The sequence below is a fragment of the Aplidium turbinatum genome, chromosome 1 (genome assembly GCF_918807975.1).
Source record: "Aplidium turbinatum chromosome 1, kaAplTurb1.1, whole genome shotgun sequence".
Taxonomy (NCBI): domain Eukaryota; kingdom Metazoa; phylum Chordata; class Ascidiacea; order Aplousobranchia; family Polyclinidae; genus Aplidium; species Aplidium turbinatum.
In genome coordinates, this window is record NC_137472.1 from 14,336,083 (window position 1) to 14,360,954 (window position 24,872).

Below are 24,872 nucleotides of genomic sequence, written 5' to 3' on the forward strand. Positions count from 1 at the left end.
GCGGAGCTTCTTATCTTTTAACAGTTTTTGATTGAATCATCACGTCTTGTGCTTCTCGCATTTTCTTTGTTTGTAGCCTATCACTATCTCGTGTTGTGCTTCTGTCAATCTTGCGTAATTCTGCCTGATTTCTTTTTTGAATAATTAATTAATTTTTACTTCTCAAATACTTGACCCGTTGTGTTGTGTAATTTTCAGTTGTCATTTGTGTGAGCGAGACAGTTTTTTAAATGTTTAGATTTGACCATATTTTTGCTGTGATACTATATGATTCTTTAGCATTTCTTTTAATATGTATTTTATCTTATAGGCTTGAAAAGGGCTGTATGACTAGCCGAAAACGTTCGCTTTTGTTTTTTGTTTTATAATGTTAAATGTAGTGTTGTTGCTGAGTTATGTTTGTTTATGGTTCAAAAGAGCTACCTCTCTACCCAAATTGTAGTATACAAAATAATACACATTTGAACATTTATTGAGTTGAGAAGACGACTGGTTAGTTTTGTCCGCCCGGTTAGCTCACTGGTTAAGCGCTCCACTAAAATTCACGCGGCGCTGGTTCGGCTCTCGGGGTGTGCGCTTGAGCAACGCATTTCAGGACTACTCTCCATTCAGCGGTACCAAGTGGATGAAATAATTCCCCGGCAACAACACTTCAACCATCGGAAAATTCACTCTGCCAGTCTCGGTAACCGGCCCTGGGTCAAAAGCCTCTACAAGTATGCAAAACTACCAAAAATAACCTGTTAAGGCTTTGTCAGTCCGAGGATAAAGACTCAAAAAAAAAACAAAAAAAAAACAAGTTAGCTCATATCCAGATGGTAGCCATGTTGGAACTCAATTTCTAGGAATTCATGAAAACATTCAAACTATCACTTATTACATTCATCTGTGATTTATAACCCTATTGACAAGAATACTGACTCATCTGGTTTAAAGGTTAATATGCTTCAAAAGATCAGACAAAAACAATGGAAAAAAATCATAAAATGAAACCCTTGTTTTCTTAATCTTCAAAGTCAATTCAGGCATGACTTTTCTTCTGTTTTTTAATTCAGGCCTGACCAACTTGAAGAACTGTGAACGCAGTCTATTAGAACCAGCCTTGCAAGTAGTTCAGGGGCACGGTGAGTCTGTAGAAAACTTTTGCGTTGTCGTTCCAAATTTATTAACGCACCAGCACCAGCCAAGCCTATGGTCACTTGTCGACGTCATACACTGAAATGCAAAATGGACCATATCAATGGTTAAAAACCAAGACTAATTAACTAACGAACATATCACTAAACCAATATAGGCTGGTATAAGTACAATCTGATCTCTTCAAATTACATTGAATTATTTTACAGTTTTAGCTGTAGGCTACATGAGGGATCATCATTTAATATGTCTAAACTAGACTACTCTAGGTCTCTTTAATCTTTATACTCATCAATGTAGATAATTTTTGGAGCTAGTTGTTCAAACACTACATATATTTCAGTCAATCCCTGGACCAGGCGCGGATTTATGGGTGGGACCCGGGCAGCTATCAGCTGGCCGCCCAAGGGGCCCTATCACCTTGTGAGCAGGTTTTTTTGGTGGAACATGCATTTAGAGAAGTTAAACAAATGCGGCTTACTTGTTTTGGTAAATAGTATCCGTTCACGTCGCAGCTGGGAAACCAAACCGATTGCTGCAAGGCTTTGCACGATGTCGTCAGCGCCTCATAATGACGTGAGCATGGACCCTGAATGCAAAAAAAGCACAGATCTTTGTTATAAGAAAACTAACGTTTAGAAACAACCTGTTGACCAGATTAACGTAACAATTAAAAGTAAAAAGAATTGTAAGCTATATCAGGGCGTTGGGAGGATAATTTGTGCCCAGTACCAACGAGATCCTCGGGCCCAAATCAAAACACTTCTGAGAAAAAATACTATATCCAAAAAGTACGAGGTGGTTTCTTAAAGTTCCTTGGCCCTTTGGAAAGAATACAGCATGGGCTTTATCCAGAGGGGGGTGAGAGGTGATCACCTCCCCACTCATTAGAGTGGTTGAAATGACTAAGACGAGTTGAAAGTTGTTGTTGAAATGACTATGACGAATTTAGCCCACTGTCTAAAAATAACTCCCAGAATTCTAAAAGTGGATAGAGCCCATGGATTACAGGCCCATAAAAATCATTCGGGCCCAGGTCAAAAAATACCCCCATGGACACTCGTGTCAACGTTACTAAGTTAAATGTTCTCTTGGCTAAATACCCTTTTGAGTTAAAAAACCGAAAACATTCTTGAATATTTGTTCACTCCAATAATAAATAAGAATTGACGACATTGTTATCAAAAAAAGAAAGAAAAAATATGCAATGATATCAAAAGCCAATGCCAAAACAAACTTTCTCTTTGGTTTATCCTTGAAACCAGTAAATTTCCTAGAGAATCTTATCAGAAATATCAGCGGAATGTTTCTATAGAACAACAAGAACAAAACAGCACGATTTCTTGAAAGGGTTTTTCCATTTGAATAGCTGAGTCCGAGCTTCAGCAATCTCACGTTCTATAGAAACATCCCTCTGACATCAAATAGTGTTTAGGATGATCGGCTAATATGACTAAAAATGTCAAACAAATACATAACAAAAAGTGATAGATTAAATAAATTAATACTTCTTAAAAATAGCGTGTGTAAACACCTGTAAATTACTTATCACAATAATGGAATGAAAAATGTCTGTTGTTTATAAGAATATCCTGTGTAGTCACGCATAGCGTCTGACTTGACTTGATACTATGAAAATTTGTTTATTTATCGAAATAGTGATTTATCTGTTCTGCGAAAATTGAACTACCAACAGAAACGTTCCATGTTTATTATTGTAAAGTTCTGTTTTCTTCGATTATACGTTTGTAAAGTAGGGTAATCATCATGTGTGAATTTAGGAACCAGATTAATTTACTTAGCTCAATGATTCCTGTTTTCCACATTTTTTCGTTTTATTGAAAAACGAAACAACGGGATTTACTCTTAATACATCCCATGATGCTAAATTATTGAAAACAAACCAATAAAATAAACAACTTTAAAAAACGTATGTTTTTGCAGTTTCTGCAATTGGTTTACCCTATAAAAAAGATACATTTCCGTTAAGGGTGATAAAGTTTTTATTACGTTAAAGTTAAAGGCGTTTCTTAAAGGCGTTACGTTTACGTTAAAGGCGTTACAAAATATTGATTAAACTCATATATGGTTGTACGTGTTCAGCAATCGAATTTATGATGCAATGCGACATCCGTTAACTTCTTTTCAGCAATGCCATGGAAAAAAACTTTTACAATATTTAAACCTTTGTTTTGATTTTGATTTAGTTTATAAATATTTATAGCTTAGCGATTCTAATTTGAATCTAACTTAGAGAAAGGTGAAATAAGTGTAGCTATTTGCTGAAATGACAAGAATGGTTCAATCTATTTGTTCACTCACCGAATAAAGTTTAAAACTTTAATTTATTATAGTCTCGCTTTCCTTATTTATACATTTGTGGCCTGTTGAAAAGAACAAAACTACTTTCCAACAAACACTTGAAACATATAAAACACTCTTAAAGAGCATAAAGCGGCGTTTAATATGATTTTATTCCTTTCAGCTTTAGATTGTTCAAAATATTAAACTTTGCATAGCATTTTGGGAAACACGACTAATTTAAGGCCATTTTTATTTGTGGACTAAATAAAAAATTATTGCAAAAATATACTTAATAAATAAAAACTATACAATAGCCTACGGTAGTCTGATCATAATTGTATTCCGTAAAGTTGATGACAAAAATTTTGAGTACTGGTATTCCTAAATTTTTATTGCATCTACTGTAAGTGCTTTTGTTGTCAAAAAATTGAAAATATAGGCTTAAGATGCTTTAAGTTTTCACAACTGAACAATAGTCGAACAGGTGCAGGACTACTGATGTAAAACAGAAATGTGTTTAATAATAATCCAATGAGAAGTGTAAACATGGAACCGCAAACGAGCGCTTACGTTCTCCGGTAAACGCTTTTACTCTGAAACAAAACAATTTACAAAGCGGATTATAGGATATTGTTTCAGAAAGAAGCCTAAATTGTTCACGTTTTCTCCTTTAATGTAATTGAGAACTCTAACTGCAAACAGGTGAAGCCTGTTTTATCATTTCATCACGACTTGCTATGTCAAAGCGAGAAAAGAGCGCAGATCTCACATCAGGTAATTTTTCTTTGATACGGTTTTGGTGCGTTGACGCAATTTTGCGAGCCATTCAACAATTGAAGGAATCGTTGCATACAGGCAATTTGAATCTGCTATAAAATGGCTCAAGAAACAAACTATTTTTCGTCTTATAAAATAAGTATTTTCAAATTCGACTGTGGAGTTTATTACAATTCAAAAACGATAGTAGCTCTACCCAAGATGTTCCTTAACTATTAAACATTGAGGGCTACAAAGTGTACAAAGAATCACATCGTGGAACATTGAAAGTTAGTTAATTCATGAATTCATTCGCTCTCCGCTTCGATACAAACATTGGAAATGAGAAGGTGTTTCTATTGTAAATCATGTTGTAGATTTGCATGAAGCTCATGCAATGTCCATGCTTCTTTAGATGACGTAAAACTTATTGCCGAGTTGTCATGTGAGATCTTTAAGTGATTTCAAAAACAACAAATTAATTTTTAACTCACGTCAGCATTCAAAGGACTCAGCAAGCCATGATGTGGATGCCTGGGAAACCGTCTTCTTTTTTTTGAAAATGCACTTTTGTTGTAGCGTCTTCTTCTGTAAACGGTTCGTCGTGTGTGGACTGCATCAGCTAATATGTCAAAGATCTGGCTTAGTCAAGGTTTAAAAGAGATACGTGGGGCAAGTTACAATAAGCTTATCAACTTATTGTTTTGGGATTCTATTCGAACAAAGTAATTTAAAGGATTATAAACATGAAACAATGTATTTTTTAGTAAGCTATTGTGATGTTTTTAAATAAAGAAGTAACGTGATCGCGACGACTTGGCTTTTTTAAGCACTAGAGAGAACCACGATTGCCAGAGAATGCATTACTGTTATGGGACTTGATTCAAGTAACAATAGAACTGTTCAAATATTGTTTGATTCGATTTTGCTTTTCTAAAGAGAATGCGACATCTTTTGACTGTAAATGGCATTAAAGACAAAATAGAGTAAGAAAACAAGTCATATTTGACTCAACGCGTTTTATGCATACCTTGAACAAATTGATCAACCACGAGTCACACGATGCTATATCATTGTTGTAGTTGAGACTTCAGATTTCAATGTAATCGATGATCAATGTGTACCAAACAAAATGGACGTAACTAGATTGTTTATTTTTATTTTAACCTTCTCGATATATAATTTAATCCTTTCTGGCTAAATTGTTGTGAGATACTTTTAAATAACAAAATATGTGGATGAACACAAAAGCTATTTTTAGACTTGTGGAAAAAACTTCAACCAAAACATATCAACAATTTGACGCGACGACATCTTCTTTCTCCCCATCACGTGTTTTATTGTTGATTTTTATGCACATCTGAAATTCTCTTGAGAACGTCAAATGAATGTTGACACGATACCAAACAGCAGAAATCTTTTTGTTGTGATTTAATCCTATTTAAACGTCAAACACTTAGCCTACTAAACTTTGAGTTGTTATCCGAATCGAAGATCGTTTATAACCATATGAATACCTGAAAATCAGAATGGCCCAAGTCCACATTTTTGGCAAAATGAGTTATACCCACCATCGTAATACTAACGCCTAGCGCTACCTTATGAGCAAATGAAAGATCCTAATTCACGCTTTGAAACGTGTTATCGAAGGCAAATAAATTTGTATGATTAGCAGAATGGCCCAAGTCCAGGACTTCGGCCATTCTTTCATAATAATTTTTTTTATATTTTACATTCTTAGGCCATATACATTCTTATTCTTAGGCCATTCTTTCATAAATTGACGTTTCAAAGAATATGATGGGACTCGTTCGAACTAAATTTCGAATCCTTAAGCCTAACGCTCTTCCTACCTTAGAAGCTAGTCAGTGCTATACTAGCTAAGTACCGATTAAGGCTGCGAAGAAGCAAGATGTTATCAAACTGAAAAAATACTTGCGCCAAGAAACAAGAGACATGATAGACCAACTCGTTACAACGGAAGATGCATTCTTTGATACACAAAACTCAGACTATGAAAACTAAGGAGTTACTTTTTACACAAACTGCTTTTATCTTACGCAATGAACTGAAAAACTGCTTTTACTGTACATAACAAAAGTCTCCGATTTCTTTCATGATGAATGTATTTTGATATGACAATGGGGCAAGGTCAGTGGCGTACCTAGCGAGAGCGCCTCCCCCCCCCCCCTGTGTGGCTTTTGTCACTGCATCTTCAGCTAAGAAACGCTCCGTTTTTTGTCCCAAAAAAGTTGTTTTTTAAAACAAAAAAAGTCTTCAACCTCAAGAGGGGGCCCTTAAACGTGGGGCTCTTTAGGTGTGGGCCCCCCTGCGACTGCAGGTATTGCAGAGGGGTTACAACGCCAGTGGGCAAGGTGCTATCTATCAATATATCCAAGCAAAGCGCAGTGCATTACAAATTTGTGAGGTCCTGAATATAAGAAGGGTCCAAATCCAGTGAGTTTGACGATCCGCACCGCATAAACTATAACGCACAGCAACACACAATACAGCTTTTTTGTTGTCTATTCCCATGAGTAACTACCCACATTAACCAGGCTTTGATATCTTTAACAAAAAAAAAATTGTGAAGTTTTTTTTGATTTTCTCGAAATAGTATCACTTGGACTTGGGCCATTCTCATATTCAGGTATTCATATGTATATATTTTTTGTTGGTTTTAAGATTTCATGAAATACTTCTTTACATAGGTCAATAAAATACTAGACCTACTTACAGAATTTTTCTTTACTTGTGAAGGATATTTTAAAAACTATTTCCATATGAAATGCTACCTCTCTTCCATTTCAATAACCATAAACAGTAAAGTTTGTATTTTTTCTCATTTTAATTAAACTGATTAAACTGAATAGTTTTTTTTGTGTAGTTAAATTTTACCTTCTATTGATTTTGTAACTTTTGCTCATGAAATTAAGTTTTATTGTCTCGTAAAAGACTTTGCAACACGTAGAAATCAGAAGGAAGTGCAAATGACTGTAAGCCAATGCTTTACAATGTGTTTGGCGATTGAGTTTTAAGTAGTTGTAGATGTAACGATGTACTATAAGTTATATGTTATAGTTATATAAGTTATAAATAATAAATTATATATGTTATATAAGTTATAGTTATAAGTTATATATACTTATATAGTTTATTATTTATAACTTTGTATAGTATAGTACTTGTATAGTATACATGCTAATACAAGTGGAACACGATATTGCAAAGAGATGACTGCTGAAATAAACTAAAAACTCACCTTGGTTTTTCTGCAGTTTTCTACACACTCCTTTGCTTTTTATTAAAGTTGATAGAGATCCTTCGCATTTGAGTCCTGGATGACAAGATGGTTTATTTATTCCACACCTGCAACAAAAGTAGCAAAAATCTAAAAATCTTTTATTACACTAAACGTATAAGCTTTGTACAATACACATAGAGGGATTCAGTAGATCTTAAACATCTTTGAATGCCATACTTGCATCAATAATAATAGCATTATTTTGTCATTATTTACAATATTCTTTATTTTACAAAAAGTATGCGCTTTACACAGTAAACTCAGAAATTTGAGAAGATTATGAAAATCCTGGGATAAACTGTATAAACAACTTCAGTGAAATCGAACCTTTCTCCCTCTTCTAAGGCGCACTCCATGCAACATCCACATCCCGGCTCTTTAACCTTATAAGGACAATTAGAAATGGAAGGACACTCAGGTGGTTCCTCATCTGGGCATGGAGGACATAAATCTAAACATCTGTAACAAAAATATGAAGAATAATGATGCAGACGTTCGGTAAATGCAGCGTGACAATGTTGATTGGATACCAATACTTACACCTTATTTGGTGTAACTACAAGTCATTCTCAGCACGAAGCAAAAAATATATCAAGATTTAAAAAATAGCATAGTTGCATGAATAGTTAATATTACTATCTATACCTAATTATGATTATAGTTATCTTTCATTGAAAGAACATATAGGATAAGCTGCTAAACAGCTCCAGAGGAGGCTAAGAGGATTCAGCATAATTGTACCCGGAAAGCGAAAATTTGTTTTCTTACTTTTTTGTTACTATTAAGTTTGGTTAATATTTTATGAGATAAATTGTGTCTCAATCAACGTTTCTCAATGTTTCTTCTCCTTTTTCACTTTCTGGCGATAAATTCACTTTATGCTGTGTTAAATTTACCCTCTTTGTAAATGAAGAACACTTTCAGTGGCGGATTTCTATGCATTGACAGTGGCATACAGGTAATTGTGAATAACTTAAATCAAGGACTTATTTTTAACTTTTTAATATCAACCCTCAAATACATCTATATAAAGAAAAGGCAATATTGGAACGGATTAGTCAATTATCAATTAAAGGCGCAGAATCAGCTGAGAAACACCGTACGCTATCTGCTGTCAGAAAACGAGAACATCGCAAGGCCCGAGCCTCAAACAACCCTGGCCCTAGCCAACCATCCTTCCAATGTCCATCCTGCAGCAGAAGTTTCACCGCACAGATAGGCCTCATCAGCCATCTCCGCACTCATGTAGCCTACACTGACCAAAGTCAACACTAAAAAAAGAAAAAAGAAACTTGATCTCAGTCTCATTGGCCATCTTCGGAAACGAAGGGCGAACATCATCATCATCAGTCAATTATACAGTGATTACTAGTTTGTTTTTCATATCTTTATCCTGCATTGCGGGAAAGCGGACTTGAGCGCTATGCATCGGTGTACGCCTTCCGACGTACACCTGACCCACGCTGCAGCCGACGGCAATGTCTGTTTCCGGTTGTCTACTCCACTTATGACTTAAATTTGGTACTACCCATTACTCGAAATCGAACACTGGGTAGAGGCAATTATCGTAAAGTTTCTTGCCCAGAGAAACAACAGCAAGTGCGGGTGGCTGGAGTTGAACATGCAGGCTCTCGACTGCGAGCCCAACGCGCTAACCACTCGGCCACTGCTGCCGACATAAAGGTGACCAGCACAATTTATTCCATATAGTTACAACAGTCTGATCTTCAATATCAAGTAGTGGGATGAGGGGTGAATTTGCTTTGCTATAAAGTAACAGTGACTTTCATCAACAATTAACTTGATAATATATGATTTCATTTTTATGTTTTTTTATTTTTATAGAATCCCTTTCAATTTCTTCTTCTTTTGACTTTATTCCCATTTCAAGTGAGATCACCGGTGCAGATTGTAGTCCTCCACATCACTCTGCCAGCACCATATCCTTCCTTTACTTTAACGATTTCCATATCTTCCGTCACACAATCTTTCCATCTTCTTTTCGGCCTTCCTCGCTTTCGTTTACCAACTTTCAACGTCCGCCCCGTTAGCTCAGTGGTTACGCGTCGGGTTCAAGATCACGCGGCGCTGGTTCGACTCTCTGGGTGTGCGCTTGAGCAACGCATTTCAAGACTGCTCTCCATTCAGCGGTACCTAGTGAATGGAATAATTCACCGGCAACAACACTTCAACAATCGGAAAACTTCACTCTGCCAATCTCGGTAACCGCCCTGCGTCAAGAGCCTCTACAAGTATGCGAACAAGTACCAGGAATAACCTATCAAGGCTTTGTCAGTCCGAGAATAAAGATTCAAAAACCAAACCAAACCAATTGTCTTATTCGTCTTCCGACAAGATCTTCGTTTCTCCTCACGACGTGACCCACCCATTAAAGGCGTTGTCTCTGAGCTTATATCATCACTTCCAGTATACAAATCTATTTGCATTTTTAATGCGTTTAAACAGTGTTTTTTAAATGACACTCAGAAATAAGCTCATTTAACAAAATAATATGCTCATCTCGAATAATTGCATTAAAATCCCAAGAAAGATTTGAATGCTATTTCTTTAGAATTTGAAAAGTCCTAGCCTTATAAAGTAAATTGAAAAATTTTATCATCACTTACAGAACAGTTTCATGTGAGTCGACAATAATGAATATACACGTGGCGATCAACACTAATATGCTTGCTGCATGATTCATTGCTGAAAAGTGTCCAACTACATACAACTTAAAACAAATCTCTGCAAAAGAAAACAATGGTTAATAATTTTATTTCAACGATTTTGAAACCTTATCTAGTGATTTTGAGACAACATCTAAGAAATTGCCCTGGCTTGGTGCAAGTTTATCGGTATTTTTGTATAATTAGTCTTCTGTCTGTGATAGTGAAAGACTTATTTAGGTGCAATTATCTTACGACGTACCGCTTAAGTTGAAAATTTCATTTGCTTGCTTTTATTAATAATCTTATACGCGATTTAAGTTAGCCTATAGTGTTTTAATACTTTTTGAAATTTGTGAGCAAACTGCTGAAGAAAAAGCAACAGATAAGAATGTGTTCTTCTCTGCAGGTAAAAGTACTTCTTAGATGTTTCTTAGACTATAGGCCTACAGCTTTTAGCCTTTTGCAATGAACGTCTTTTATGAGAGATTTTGTTTTTATTGTGGACCATGGAGTGGACGGAAGAAGAAAAACGCAAAAACGCTCAATTTTGCAAAATGAGAAAAAAGATATTATAAATTTAACCCAAAAACTTTTAACGATTGATAAATTTTTATAATTAATTCACTATTATAAAAACTTGTATTCAAATCGTAGATTACACTTCAAATCCAGTTACAATGTTAGTTCAACAAGTGCCGATAAGGTCAATACCTGATCATTGACTTTCCTTTACTTACTAGAATAAACTGAGTAATCATGCAGCAGTCAATTATGAAACGCGCTCAAAGACTTTTCTTCCACCATGACCTATATGAGTCGGCAACAAAATGCATTTTATTACACATTGAAATGCAGCCTTTCAAGATGTTTTGCATGTGATTGAATCTCATTTTTGTTCAATTCTTCAGAAGTTTATTCTCGAAAAAGCCACAAAAATTTTGTTACAAGGTATAAAACTATTTGAAAGCATTTTTTTATCAAAAAATCAAGCAATATTTGAAGCAGTATTGAAACAATAAGAAATAGAATTCTTATCGCAAAAGACTTTCATTCAATCCAGGTACGGTTCGATTTACTTTCCAATACAGATTTAGGTATAAAGAACCAACATTTTGTAGCCTAGTTGGTTGGTTGATTTTGAATCTTTATCTTCGGACTGACAAAGCCTTGATTGGTTATTCCTGGTAGTTTCGCATACTTGTAAAGGCTCTTGACGCAGGGCTGGTTACAGAGATTGACAGAGTGAAGTTTTCCGATTGTTGAAGTGTTGTTGCTGAAGAATTATTCCATTCACTAGGTGCCGCTGAATGGAGAGCAGTCCTGAAATGCGTTGCTTAAGCGCACACCCCGAGAATCGAACCAGCGCCGCTTGATTATGAGCCGGACGCGTAACCACTGAGCTAACGGAGTGGATGTGTTGTGGCGAGTTGTGTGACATAGCCTCCGTCAGTAGCTTATAGTTCGTAAAGAGCCTTTGTCTTTTTTGGCAAGTTTTGTTTTGTAGGAGTATTGCAATTTCTTGCTTAGATTTGGAATCTTTATTCTCGGACTGACAAAGCCTTTGATAGGTTATTCCATACAGTTTCGCATACTTGTAGAAGGCAACAACTTTCCGGCAACAACACTTCAACAACTGCCGGAAACTGCATTCTGTCATTCTCGGTGATCAGGCCGCCTATTTGTAACTTGCAAGTTGCTGCAGCAGTGCAGCTGATGGAGTGTTTTGACAGGTAGACACCTTAGATACGACGTTTTCTCCTATAAACCAGCTACAAGTAAAAATTTATATCAGTTTGTAACCCGATGTAACTTGTCCATTCAATGGGTTTATAAACTAATGCGAAAAGAATATTACTATCAATCTTTGTATTTGGTACATTACGACTCAGCTCTTTGGAGTTGAGTAACTGCTTTGTTTCTACTTTTTATGTTTGATTGAAATACGGATCATCTTGAGTCTGATGCAAATAAATAAATAAAAAAGAAATATAATAATAAATATTCCTATTGAAAATCCCTTTTCCAAGTGAAGCGCAGTGTTAAGATTTCTTTTAATTAATATTGAAACGAAATCAATATGACAATATGCAGACCACCTCATGGTATGGAAGGCCTAGTTTCTATCGATGACGACACCAGGCAGTGGCTAACCAGCGGATGCCCTGACATATAACGACAACACGAGAGAAGAAGAAGATAATATGACAATGAGCCCACATCTTTTATTGCAAGCATTAAATTGCAGAAAGGCGCGTTAAGTTATCAAGTACTTTTTTCTCAGAAATAATTCTCGCAGTTTATGTATATGTTCGATCCAACTTTTTGTTCAGGTGTTTCAAACATCAAGATTAATCCAAGTGGTTTCCACAGGTGGTTGTAATAATGCAGCTTTTAACATGACACATACAACAAGCTTAACATATTTCTGCAACTTCGCATTTATCAGAGCTAGTTTCATGAGTGGTATTTGATGACTCATGATTACACGCAACAATACTACCATACAACAATGATAAAAAGTTCTAGAAATAAGGAAAGCGAAATCTCACAAACTTAAGAAGAAAAATAAGGTTGCAAAAAATGGTGCAAAAAGAATGAGTTTAAACATCTATATTACTTCTTATTTTGTGTGTATTGTGCAACAATCAGTACAAAGCAAGCACATGGGATGGCTGCTGCATAGTCGAGCGGTGAGAGCCTTGGTTCAACGTTCGAAGGTGCCGGTTCGACACCGCTCAAAAGCATGTGACTGTGTCTTTGGCAAGACACTAAAAGGCAAAAAGACCCAAAAGCAAGACCCAAAAGTGGGCACGAATATTGGCTTCCTTTCGTTTTCGTTCACTTATCCTAAATCTTCAACTGCCGGGCGTAAGCCTGGACTGGATACGACAAAAACACATGACAGACAACCGGAAGCAATAAAAGGTTGTATTCCTATCACATCAAGACAGCTTTAATTTAGCAAGCTATTGAGCGCCTTGCCAAGACACAACCGCGTGCTTCCGAGCGGTGTCGAACCGGTGCCCTTTCAAACATTGAGAAGCGCTTGCACCATAAAGTTAAGCAGCCAATTCAGTTAATTTCGATATGTATTTTTGGTAAGAAACAAGAGAAAAACTTTTTAAAGATAATTTTAATCTAAATGTGTGAGCGACTTCTCATCTGAGAACAAACACATTTCAAAATTTCAAACTTTGTTCTTTTTCACGATCACGCGTTGAAACTCTTATAATTTTTGCAAATTTTGTAGCATTCAACGTCTTTGCTACAATCAATGAATACAATTTACAAATTTGCAATTTAAAATTCCATAAATTTCTACATTGTAATTATTTAGTAGCCTATATTATTCTTTTTTATTATCATGCATAGAATTTACTGTAGGCTATATCACCATTCAAAAAGAATTTATATCATTATTTAAACTTGAAATCTAGTGGTTCTTCAAATGTTCGGTCGCCGAAAAGAAGATGGAATCAATAATATGAATTTAATCAACTGATTCAACGAAACGAATTAAACAGATCAGAAACCAAATTATTTATTAACATAAAATTCCTGCTGCAAATTGAATGGCGTCATTGCGCATCCAAACCACATGTACGAAGTGGAAACTTCTCTCTATCAAATCGTGCAGACATTTCGAAGGTTTAAGAGATTAATTTTTTTGCTGAAAACACACAATCGATTCTTGGCTGCATATAAACCAAAAAATTCAAAGAACCCATCAATTTTTCAAAATTTGCGAAAACGAGGCTTTGATCAAATATCAGTCCGCCCCGACAGCTCAGTTGGTTAGCCGGTGACTTCTGGAACGAAGAAGCTTCAAGATCAAGCGACGCTGGTTCGACTCTCGGGGTGTGCGCTTGAGCAACGCACGTTAAGGATTGCTCTCCATTCAGCGGCATCTAATGGATGAAATAATTCGCCGGCAACAAGACTTCAACAATCAGAAACTTCACTCTGTCAATCTCGGTGACCGGGTCTACGTCATTGATTCAAAGCCTCTACAAGTATGCGAAACTGCCAGGATTAAGCTTGGCAAGAAACTTTCTCAGTCCGAGGATAAAGATTCAATCAATCATTCAATCAATCCTATGCTTTCAGAGCCCGAAATAAAAAGATAAAAATAAGTTCACTTGCATGGCTATCGAGAGTAGTAATTAAGCCTGGGACCGGTACCTACGAGGTTACTGAAACCAAAAGCAAAACATTTCCCGTGATAAAATTTTTAAAAATTTCTAGAACTATGGGTTTCAAAACTATCTAAAAGAATATTGCAGATAATCTGGTAACACTTTTGCATAACGCACTCTCCTCTCAGGACCAAGATGACGTAAGTTATGCTTCCCCTTTGGTTTTCTTGGACTTCTTCAAAATAATGAGTGAAAAAGATAAATAATCTCCTAAAATACTGATGTTCAACAAACGTTTCAATCAATCAAAGTTATTCCCCACCCAGCAGACAGAGCGAAAACATCGGCCATTCAAGTTACTGTATAACTAACAATTGCTACTGAATAAAAAGGAGACAGCGAAAACACCATGAGAGCTCAGTCAGTCACCACCTTCAATAAGCCTAAATAATAAATTACAATATCAAAAGAACAAAATCAACGACAGCACATAAAAAAAATGAGAGTTAGCAACAGAATCGTCCGCCCCGTTAGCTCGGTGGTTACGCGCCCGGCTCAAGCTTACACGGCGCAAGTTCGACTCTCGAGGTGTGCGCTTGAGCAACGCATTTTAGGACTGCTCTCCATTCAGCGGCACCTAGCGAATGGAATAATTCACCGGCAACAACACTTCAACAATCGAAAAACTTCACTGTTCCAATCTACCTAACCGGCCCTGCGTCAAAAGCCTCTGCAAGTAGGCTATGCGAAAGCGAAACTACCAGAAATAGGCTAACCTATCACGGCTTTGTCAGTCCGAGGATAAAGATTCAAAACCAACCAACCAACCAAACGTAGGTGAAAAAAAAACAAAAAAATGACAGAGCTATGCTAATACAGTGTCAACAGCACAATATGTACGTAGGCCTACTGTAATTACTGTACTGTAGGCTATCCCTACATAACACAAATATTGCTTCACATAGAATAGTAAAGTAACTATCAAGGCTTTGTCAGTCCGAGGATAAAGATTCAAAACCAAACCAAACCAACCAATTATGCCTTGTCTTGATATAGTAGATGCTTTTTGAAGGGCCATGCAAATAGATTTGTTAGATTGTTTAGATTTTAGAAGTTCACCGAAACGGCGAAAATTAGACTGTTGTTAGCTGGGCCGTTAAAAAGCAGTTAGGGTCCGGCCAAAATGAGAACCTCCGCCCACAAATCAAAGCACTTTTTTGAAAAAAAGCACTAGGCTATATCGCATGATCATACGATAGTTTCTTCAAGTTTTGGACTCCTTAGAAAGGTTATGGCCTCTAAACACCATCCTGACCAGGGTCCAAAAGTACTATACCTTAGAGTTAGACCTTAGACCTCTTTGTTAACGCTACTGTATTTTGATAAAGAGATCGGCCTAGTTTTCTCCTAAAAGCAGAGGTTGTCCTCATAATGGTAGTCCGCACAAAAATATGTGAGGCTATTTGAGGCAAAGAACATGGAAGTCATTATGTTCTTGTTTTCTTTCGTTTGCGTGGTGGATTTTGCCTCCAAGTTTGCGCACACATTTTGACCAGTTTCCATGCGTTTGAAGAAAATTTTGCTTCTTTGTGGTAACCAGCATCTTGGTATCAACAGCTTGCCCAACCAAGCTCTAGAAATTTTGAGATTTGTAGAAAAAAAACAATCCAATTTTGCTTGTTTAGGCGTTGCTCTTTCTGTTAACTGTGATATGCAAAACTAATACAATAAGCTGGCTAAACGTTTGAAATTCGAAACCGCAAAATGTAAATCTCGACCTAGCTAACTAACTGGTCACAGCGGTAAACCATAATCACTTCGTGGGAAAATTGTAACATAAGATTCTCGAATCCGTTCGTCTGTATGTAATGACCGAAAGAGAAACACTCTTCTGAAACGTCTATTCAAAATTGTATTTCTGTAAAATTAGCCCGCGGCTATCAAAAATGGGACGCAACACCGTACGCCACTAAAACCTGTCACTACAGAACAAACTACTTAGATAAAGACGGAATTTTTGTCCAGCTAGCAAGCACTAAGCAAACAGTTAAATGTCCGACTAACTCTCAAGCCAGGGTTGCCAGATACTCAAGCTATAGTAAGGCCAAAATCCATTATAAAATAAGGCCAAAAAAGGCCAATTTTTTTATTTACTTCTAAGGCTAAATAAACGCTAACAACTTAATTGAAATAATTTTTTGAAAATGCCATTTTACAATCAAATATGACAGGTACGGTAATAATTTAGCACTGTCAGAGCATAATGACCGGTTAGTTTGCATAATTTGATTAATGAAAAATTACTGTAGTAGCAGATAAACTAGAAACCACTATTACTTCAATTCATGAACAGTGCTATTCGGAACATCTAGCTAAGCAATAAGCATGAATTTGTCTTATTGAGTATATGTACCAGGGATGTCTACAACTACAGGATTAGAAACTATTTTCAGGGCTATACATGAATACAGAAGAATTATTAAAATAAAACACTGTTTGTATCAACTAAAGAATGTATAAAATTCAATTTCGCAATAACAATATAAAATATAGCCTTCACTCACATCAAAACTTATTGATGTATAGAAGTTTAACCTAAAAACCTAAAAAATCAAAAAAAACGAATGCAAAGATTTCCTTTCGTTCTGTAGCATTTTGCGTATTGCAAACCGGATCAGAAGTACGGTAAACGTGGAGTGTTTAAAAATCAGTGAAATGTGTTGTCGTAGGCTTTTATAATAAACTTATTAACAGACCAACCCAGTACGAAATCAATACGTTTAAGATGTCATAAGAACTAAAACTAATACTGTACTTGGTTTTGAAATTATTAAGCAGCAAACAAAATACGAGGAGATTGCACAAATGGAATGCAAACACATCACATTAACAAACAAGGCAAGTGTACACTTTACGGTTTACGGCAGGTGCAACTTAATAGAACCGCCCTGTCCACCGCTAACACATTCTCTACTCTCTACCAATGTCTCTACCCACTAATTAAAATTAAAACGAATATAGGTCAGGCTCTAAGTGATGATAAGTGATACCTACGGTACTTTTATATTACAATTGAAATTGAATTTCCTTAAAATAATACTTTCTAAACCGGTCAAAACTTGCAGCCATAAAAGGGCCAAATAAGGCCAGATTTTCTGGCCTTATTTGCATCAATTTTTGTAGGCCAACTGCAATTTAAAAAGGCCAGTTTTCTGGAATTTGGCCTAAAAAAAGGCCATCTGGCAACCCTGTCTCAAGCAACCATTTCACGAATGACCAGAATAGATATCAATATCTCAAACTCACGTACGCAGTACTGTGACGTAATAGTGAAAGACATTGTCACGCAATTCAAACAGGTGTTCAAAGGTGGTGATGCCATGTTTCATGTTTAAACAGGTTTGACACAAGTCTTACGAACGATTGTGCAATTTTGGCTCATTTTTAGGAAAATTTCCATGACGTAATACGCTAAGATTCAGTAGACCTGAACGGTTTTTATATGACGTTTGATTAGGTGAACCATTGTCGGGAACACTAACCGCAAATAAAACATAATGCTTTTAAATCGCGAAAATCATAATCGAGTCCATGAGTAGTCTAAACTCACAATTAATAAGAGATCAATCTGCGATGTAGGCTAGCACTGTATGGAATAGGCGCAACACAAGACTGGCCTAATGACAGTCTGTTCATAAAATGCTAGAAATACAATTTTTGACAGTTAAAACTTTATAAAATTTGTGGTGACCATGGCTCGTTTGGCTTCCCCCTGGCTACGCCTATGCGTGGTACACCGATTACCAAGTTTAGAGTTCCTACTTCGGTAGGCACCGCCCACCGGTGTTCGTAAAGTAAAATAATTTCTGACTACCTTGAACTAAGCGCACTGCAAAATGGATCTGCAGAGCAATTTCATTGAAGACAATGGTAGGCTACAATGACAACACCATTTACCCCTAGCTTTAACAATCCCAATTGTACGTTCTCTTGGTCTCTCTGTAGTAGGCTACAAACACCAGCGTTCTGTTGTATATTTGTATGTATGTTATTTCATGTAGTAGCCTAGGCTATGTCATGATGTAATTGCAGTGAACTAATAAAATGAGAAGAATTGTGCAAAAGTTCAATGAAATATGCCAGGAAACAAGTCAACAAACTTGATATTTGTAGCTACCAATTAATTCGATAGTGAGCAAGTGCATTTGCATTTTGTAGACCAGGGATCCGCAAATAGTGGGTCGCAAGACCATCCACAGTGGGTTGTAAAACGATTTAAACTTAGGCTACTATAAATATAACTTGTAAGGCCTATGGCAAAAATGATACAATCATATTATCTTTGATGTGCTGAGTTTCGTACAATTTTGTACAAGAAAATTCATATTTTCGATCGTAGTAGGCCTACAGTAGTCCCTGCTTATTAAGCCCACGATTATATAGCCTAGAGCCCTAGAAGACACCTTGAGCCAGGACTTGAAAACTCTCTCAGCTTATCTCCAGAACCGGCGGCTGCAACTCAGCGAAACCAAAACTGTGGTAGCAGCTTTCCACCGACAGAATCGGGAAGCTGATTGTGAGCTACATGTTCAGAACAATGGAAAAAATCTGTCATTCTGTTCCGAACTAAAATATCTTGTGGTAATACAAATGTGGTAACACTAGACAAATTGCTTACATGCCACCACCATTTGTTGTCACTGCGCAAGAAACTGACATCCCGCGCTGCGCTAATCAAGAGCCTGGCAGGCTCCAGCTGGGGGGAGAGAGCTGATACTGCGTAGGGTATAGCAGCCTCAGCCCTTGTCTACTCTTCAGCAGAGTAGCCTACTGTGCACCTGTTTGGTGCTGCAGTGCTCAGTGCCACAACATCGACACTGCCATAAATAACGCTCTGCGCACAGTGACCGGATGCATGCGTTTCACACCATAGGATAATTTTCCCATTCTCGCAGGCATCCAACCTGCTGAGCTTCGTCACGAAGAAGCTACTCTGTCTCTCGGCCGACGGGCACTGGAGCCTAACCATCTTCTCCACCACAAAATATTTGGTATCATGCACGCTATAGGCCTAACGTCCGCGTTTTGTCGCTTCTACTTTTTTCTGAACCTCTCCTATGTTTGTTATATATTGTTTTTTCGTTGTGATGGTCAGAAAAAAAAAAAAACTGAACTGAAATCTCTGCTCCCCCAAATGAGCACCCCCGTCGACAGAAATCAAGACACCGTTTGTGCCAACCGCTTAACTTCTGATCAACGAAGTTGATGAGCAAAGATATCAAGCTCAGTGGTTACGCGCCCGGCTCAAGATCACGCGGCGCAACCCAGCAAACATTGTACTTCGGCCCAACGTAGTGTGACAGTTGGTAAAATAATGCTCCTCCGTTGGCACTACGTTGTGGCCGAAGTTGACCCAACGTATCTTGCACCATTCGTCGCAGTTGGGACAACTTCTTTAAAATGTTTGGGCCAACGTTATCCCAACTCTGCACCCAACGTAGTTCATCGTTGGTACCCTACGATGGCCCAACGTATTTTGCACCATTCATCGCAGTTGGGACAACTTCTTTAAAAAGTTTGGGCCAACGTTATCCCAACTCTGCACCCAACGTAGTTCATCGTTGGTACCCTACGATGGCCCAACGTATTTTGCACCATTCATCGCAGTTGGGCCGATTTATTTTAAAATCTTTGGGCCTACGGAATCCCAACTCTACTGCCAACGTAGTTCATCGTTGGTACCTACGCTGGCCAAACGCACTTTGCACTTTTCGTCGCAGTTGGCCATACATATTTTGCACTATTCGTTGTAGTTGAGCAACGTTGGTTAAACTTAACCTGCAATTTCAAGTTGACACTGTCCTGATGATCCATATGCCAATACGATGACCATCTTCTTATACTGAGCAAATTTAAGTCAATGATGTAAACAAACGTAAAGTTGTTGAAAAATACATTTATTCGAATGGTAAAATGCACCACCCATGCACAATTCACAGCTACGACAAGACATGCATAAAAGTCTAAAAACACAGTGGACTGAGGCACTTCATGCCTCATCAGAAGACTGCGCCTGGATGTAACAACGTGATCTGTGGCGGCCTCAAACGCAAGTACCTATAAAACAATATGCAGCATTTGTAAAGAAAACAGGGATGAAAGAAAATATACTGTACAGTGCAAATTAGGTCGTGTTTACAGCACCGTGAAAGAACAGACTCTAATTGCTACATATCCCATGGATAAATATTTGTAATGGATATGTAATGTAATCCCATGGATATGTGTAATGCAACACCCGGTTATGTTACAATAACAAGCATTTTTTTAATACATCCTAACATTCCTCAGTATGTTTTAATTCTGTAATTCGTAGCCTATACGATGGGGTGGGGAATGGGTATACCGTTATGTTCTATCAACCTCTAACATTAATGCACATTCGTTAATCGTGTTAATGCGGTTTGCCTTCTCTAACCAGTGCAAATTATTATTGTTATCGTTTGATAGATCTTCGAAGTCAAGTCTTAAAATGTGTGTATATTTCTTAAAGTTCTGCTCCAGCAATAAACTAATCGCTGGTTAAGTAAATAAAAATGCTTTTATTGCCCTTATTGAGAGAATAGTAACGATTTGTCAGTGACGGAGAGAACAAATGAACATACCCGCAGTACTTTTTGTAGCAAGACGTTTAAGCCGGCCCCCATCGCGGTCTTCCAACGTCTTAAACCAGTCGCCCAGTTTGTGGTCGAATTCTTGTAGAGTGCATGATTTCGTATTGCTCTGGACAACATCTATAAGTAAAGCAGTTTTGTAAACAAATAATGTTACATCGATTTTTATTTTTACACAATCATCTACAGCAGTGGCCAGCGGCTTTTAACCTGTGGGTAATTACTCAATCTGGGGAAGTTTGAGGTCTTCCAGAGGGCAATGAGCAGGACAGTGCAAATTATTACCAATTTTTAATCAAACTTAAATCATTGTTGGGTTTGGCTTTGGCTATTCCATTCAATTGATTGCCAAAGACTAATAAAATTGGTACGAATGGAATTAATTTTATGCTGCTGTTTGGAAGTCTTCACGAGCAGATGCAGAACAACGTGTTATTGTCGAAGGTTGCTTATTTGTGCGACTTTTTCTCTGACATAAACGCCTTGAACTGCTTGCAGGGCAAATGGACAAGGTTATGGGATTTAATAGACAAATAATAGATTTAAGATGCCCAACATGCTTAATTGCTTAAAATGGGGTAACGGGTCAGAAAAAGGTTAAGAACGTTGCTCTACAGAGTCTACAGTCTGTTTCACGTGCGTGGCACGATCATCAGGAGAGCTGTAATGAAAATAAAAGCGAGGACATCACCATAAGCATAGCCGCCGAACCCAGGAAGGTCGGCCTTTCCGACCTTTTCGCAGAGAATGCCACCCTTCCCTGCGAAATCGGCCAGATCAACTTTCTAATCTCATCTTTTTTATTGCACACGAGTAAACAACAGGTGTTTTTCAACTAGATCTAGACTGAGGCATTAATCAGGGATAGTAAACAGCAAATTGACAAAAAAGATTACGAAAAAGGTAAACTTCAGATGCTGCAAAACTTATGATATATCCAAGGTTGTTATTTCATTGAAAATTAATCATGAACAGTAAGTATTCTTTCTGGAGACGATATCATACCAACAAAAGGTGAATACAAAACTTAAACAAACACTTACCTACGACCATGTTCTTTAAGTTTTGCATGCAATCAAAAGAAAACTTTTTCTCTCCACTTAATTTATTTTCCCCTTCCCGGTCCGCGAGACGTAACTTGCGACTTCGTTTAACATCACCTGAGGCATCAATCGATTAACCGTGTCGTATAGGCTTTTTCCTCCTATACGACACAGTTGTTTGAACTGCAATAGAACAGATGGATGTTGAAATGCATAAGCCGAGATCGTTAAAACATCATAGAAAGCAGTCCCATCAAACAGTCGCGGTGCGTACCAGGCTACCAGCGTACATAGGCGTCGAAATAGGGTGGGCCGGGTGGGCTTTATTTTAACAAAATATGTTTTGCCCACCCTGTTTTCATGACACCTATGAAGTGTTCGTTACAATTATTTCCGTTTTTGTTTTTAGCTGAATTATCCAACCAACTGCAGTGCAACGTCCGATGACTTGCAATAAACAAGATCACAGATATGCGTAAATCAAACGCACAATACCACATTTCAATTGACAACTTTGAAGGTGGGTATGTAAATGAACCCAAACCTCCAAACAGCAACATTGATACCAACATCAGATTGTTCCAAATTCCAGTTATTAACATCAAGGCTAAATATTTTCACCAAGTTGTCAACTTAAACCTCAAAGATATCAAGCATCTGCTCATGTATTTGCCTAACAAACCCGTCAACCACTGATAATGATCGACAATGCCTGGAAATTCCCAACAATGCCTGAAAGTAGTTAGCCTACTCCACAATACCTGACAACCCCTGAAAATGCTCCACAACCCCCCAAAAAGCCTACTATGCCTGACAATACCCGACAATGCCTGACAATGGGTATTTAGAGGTACCGTTTTAAAAGGGTTAGGCTTGATTAGAGTTTCCGCAAACATTTTAAAAGGGTTCGGGATTAGGGTTGATCAAAGTTTCCGCAAACATTTAAAAATTTCTTTAAATGATCCTAAGAGTTTTTGTTTGTTTGCGGAAAAATTTTAAAATGTTTGCAGAAACTGTGATCAGCGACTTCGGCTTTTTTTAATTTTTTTCTCGATCTTTTCAAGGTACGAACTGACGGTACGAATTGTTCATGGTACTAATTAGGTTGCATCCGATGCTGCGCAATCTACTTCATAAAACAATCTGCAAAAAACTTGTGGTATATACATAATGCGGTGATAGTAGCAACACTCGAATCCTGATAAAAGCACTTCTCGTTGACATAATAGTCATTTTTATGCCACTTGAAAGTGAAGATACCACTTTTTGAAAAAATCGAGTAGGCTACTTCTAAAAATGTTACTTCAAAACCAATAAACAGGTCACGTAATTGCCGTAAAAAGTATTAAATAGTTTACCCTGAAGAATAGATCTGAGTCAAATGAAATAAACCTTACCTGAGTTTCATGATGATCATTCATTTGGGCAGTGCTCTCATAAATGAAAACCTGAAAGTCCCCAAAGCTACGTCTAAAAATTCCTAGATTACATCAAAGTTCCCTAAATCATTATTACATTCGAACAGTTTCACGTTCTGAAACAAAAAGCAAGATGTTAGATTTTCAACAGGTCCTTGATAGGCCTGCCTTTCGTTTTACCGCATTACTCCCGTTAATTTGTGTATTCGCCACCTAGCGTCGTTTCCCCTTCATTGTTATGTTATCGCTCTTTGCAAATGGCAACACTCACCACGAGATTGTCTATGGAACTTTCGAGACGTTTTCGTTTTTGCTGCTAGTTTGCCAGCTAGCCGAACTTGTTAGTTACTGTAGTTTGTGACTGAAAGTTGATTGATTGATGTTTATGCTTTGTTAGCTGCTTCTCTGTTATGTACTTCTACAGGACTTAAGTTTGACAACTGCTATGGTAATACTTATTTGCGTGTAGGCTGAATTCCATATTTGCAGCTTGCTATCTCTCAAAGTTCAACTTACTGGTGAGCCTATTTGTGTTGTAATAATGTTTTTGGTAGCTGAATGTTGACTTTCTACCGTAAAAAAACGTAACATATCTCTGATGTGCGTAAATTGTTGTTAGGCTAATACTTCAAACTTAAATATTGCAGAGTCAATCACTATAGAATCCTTCGCGTACAAGTGCATCATTTGGCATTACTGATCCGGTCATACTACCGGTACGTTCATTATTCTGAATTGTATGATTGATTGATTTGTGTCGTGAATTGTGGATTTATGTTTACTACTGAATTATTGACCAATAATTTGTCAGCCTAATGGAAATTAATTCTCGTAAACCGATCTTAACTAGGCCAAGTGAATTGCCACGTTTCTTTGTTTTTTAATGATTATTGACCTAGCGTTATGGTTGTACGGTACGGTAGCCTACGTAATAATTGTGTAAGGTAACATCGCGAATTTATTTATTCAGTGCGTCATTGGCCAACCTGTGGAACTTGTGTACCGTACAGTGGATTGAGAACTGTTTGTCAACAAATTTGGTACGTTTATCAGTTCGACTGTTGTGCTTGCTGAATTGTGACTAGTGTCTTATGTTGTGTTATTTCTTGACAGAAAAACCGTATAAACTTCATTGCTGCGAAGCAGTCATTGGAAACCGAGTGATTTCTTCAAGTTGGCGTGCTTTAACAGTTGCTCAGTCCTGCCGGGTGGATTAGGAAAATCGTGACGTCACCGGCGCAATTAACTACCGCACCTGTTGTGTTCGCGTCGCACACAACATCGTTTTTCAAATTTGACATCAAAGCTTAACCATCTTTGAACTGAAGCTGATTTCGTCAATTGTACCGAACTGCTGATCTTCACCAACCTGACGATCAAATTTGCGTTTACTTACCAAGTTCCCATCAGTGTCACGTGACATCTCTCATT

At 37.4% G+C, this 24,872-nt stretch overlaps 1 protein-coding gene across 1 annotated transcript; it reads right to left on the reverse strand.

Moving 5' to 3' along the window:
• Positions 1-1,113: 1,113 nt before the first annotated feature.
• On the reverse strand, positions 1,114-24,864 carry LOC145779891 (insulin-like growth factor-binding protein 5). Its single transcript, XM_082591597.1, has 8 exons — positions 24,789-24,864; positions 22,024-22,140; positions 20,972-21,100; positions 7,829-7,931; positions 7,460-7,566; positions 4,692-4,819; positions 1,619-1,726; positions 1,114-1,215 (listed from the first exon to the last, which is right to left on the reverse strand). Exons 1-8 carry the CDS (start codon positions 24,862-24,864, stop codon positions 1,114-1,116), a joined length of 870 nt encoding a protein of 289 aa, XP_082447723.1.
• Between the last annotated feature and the right edge of the window lie 8 nt (positions 24,865-24,872).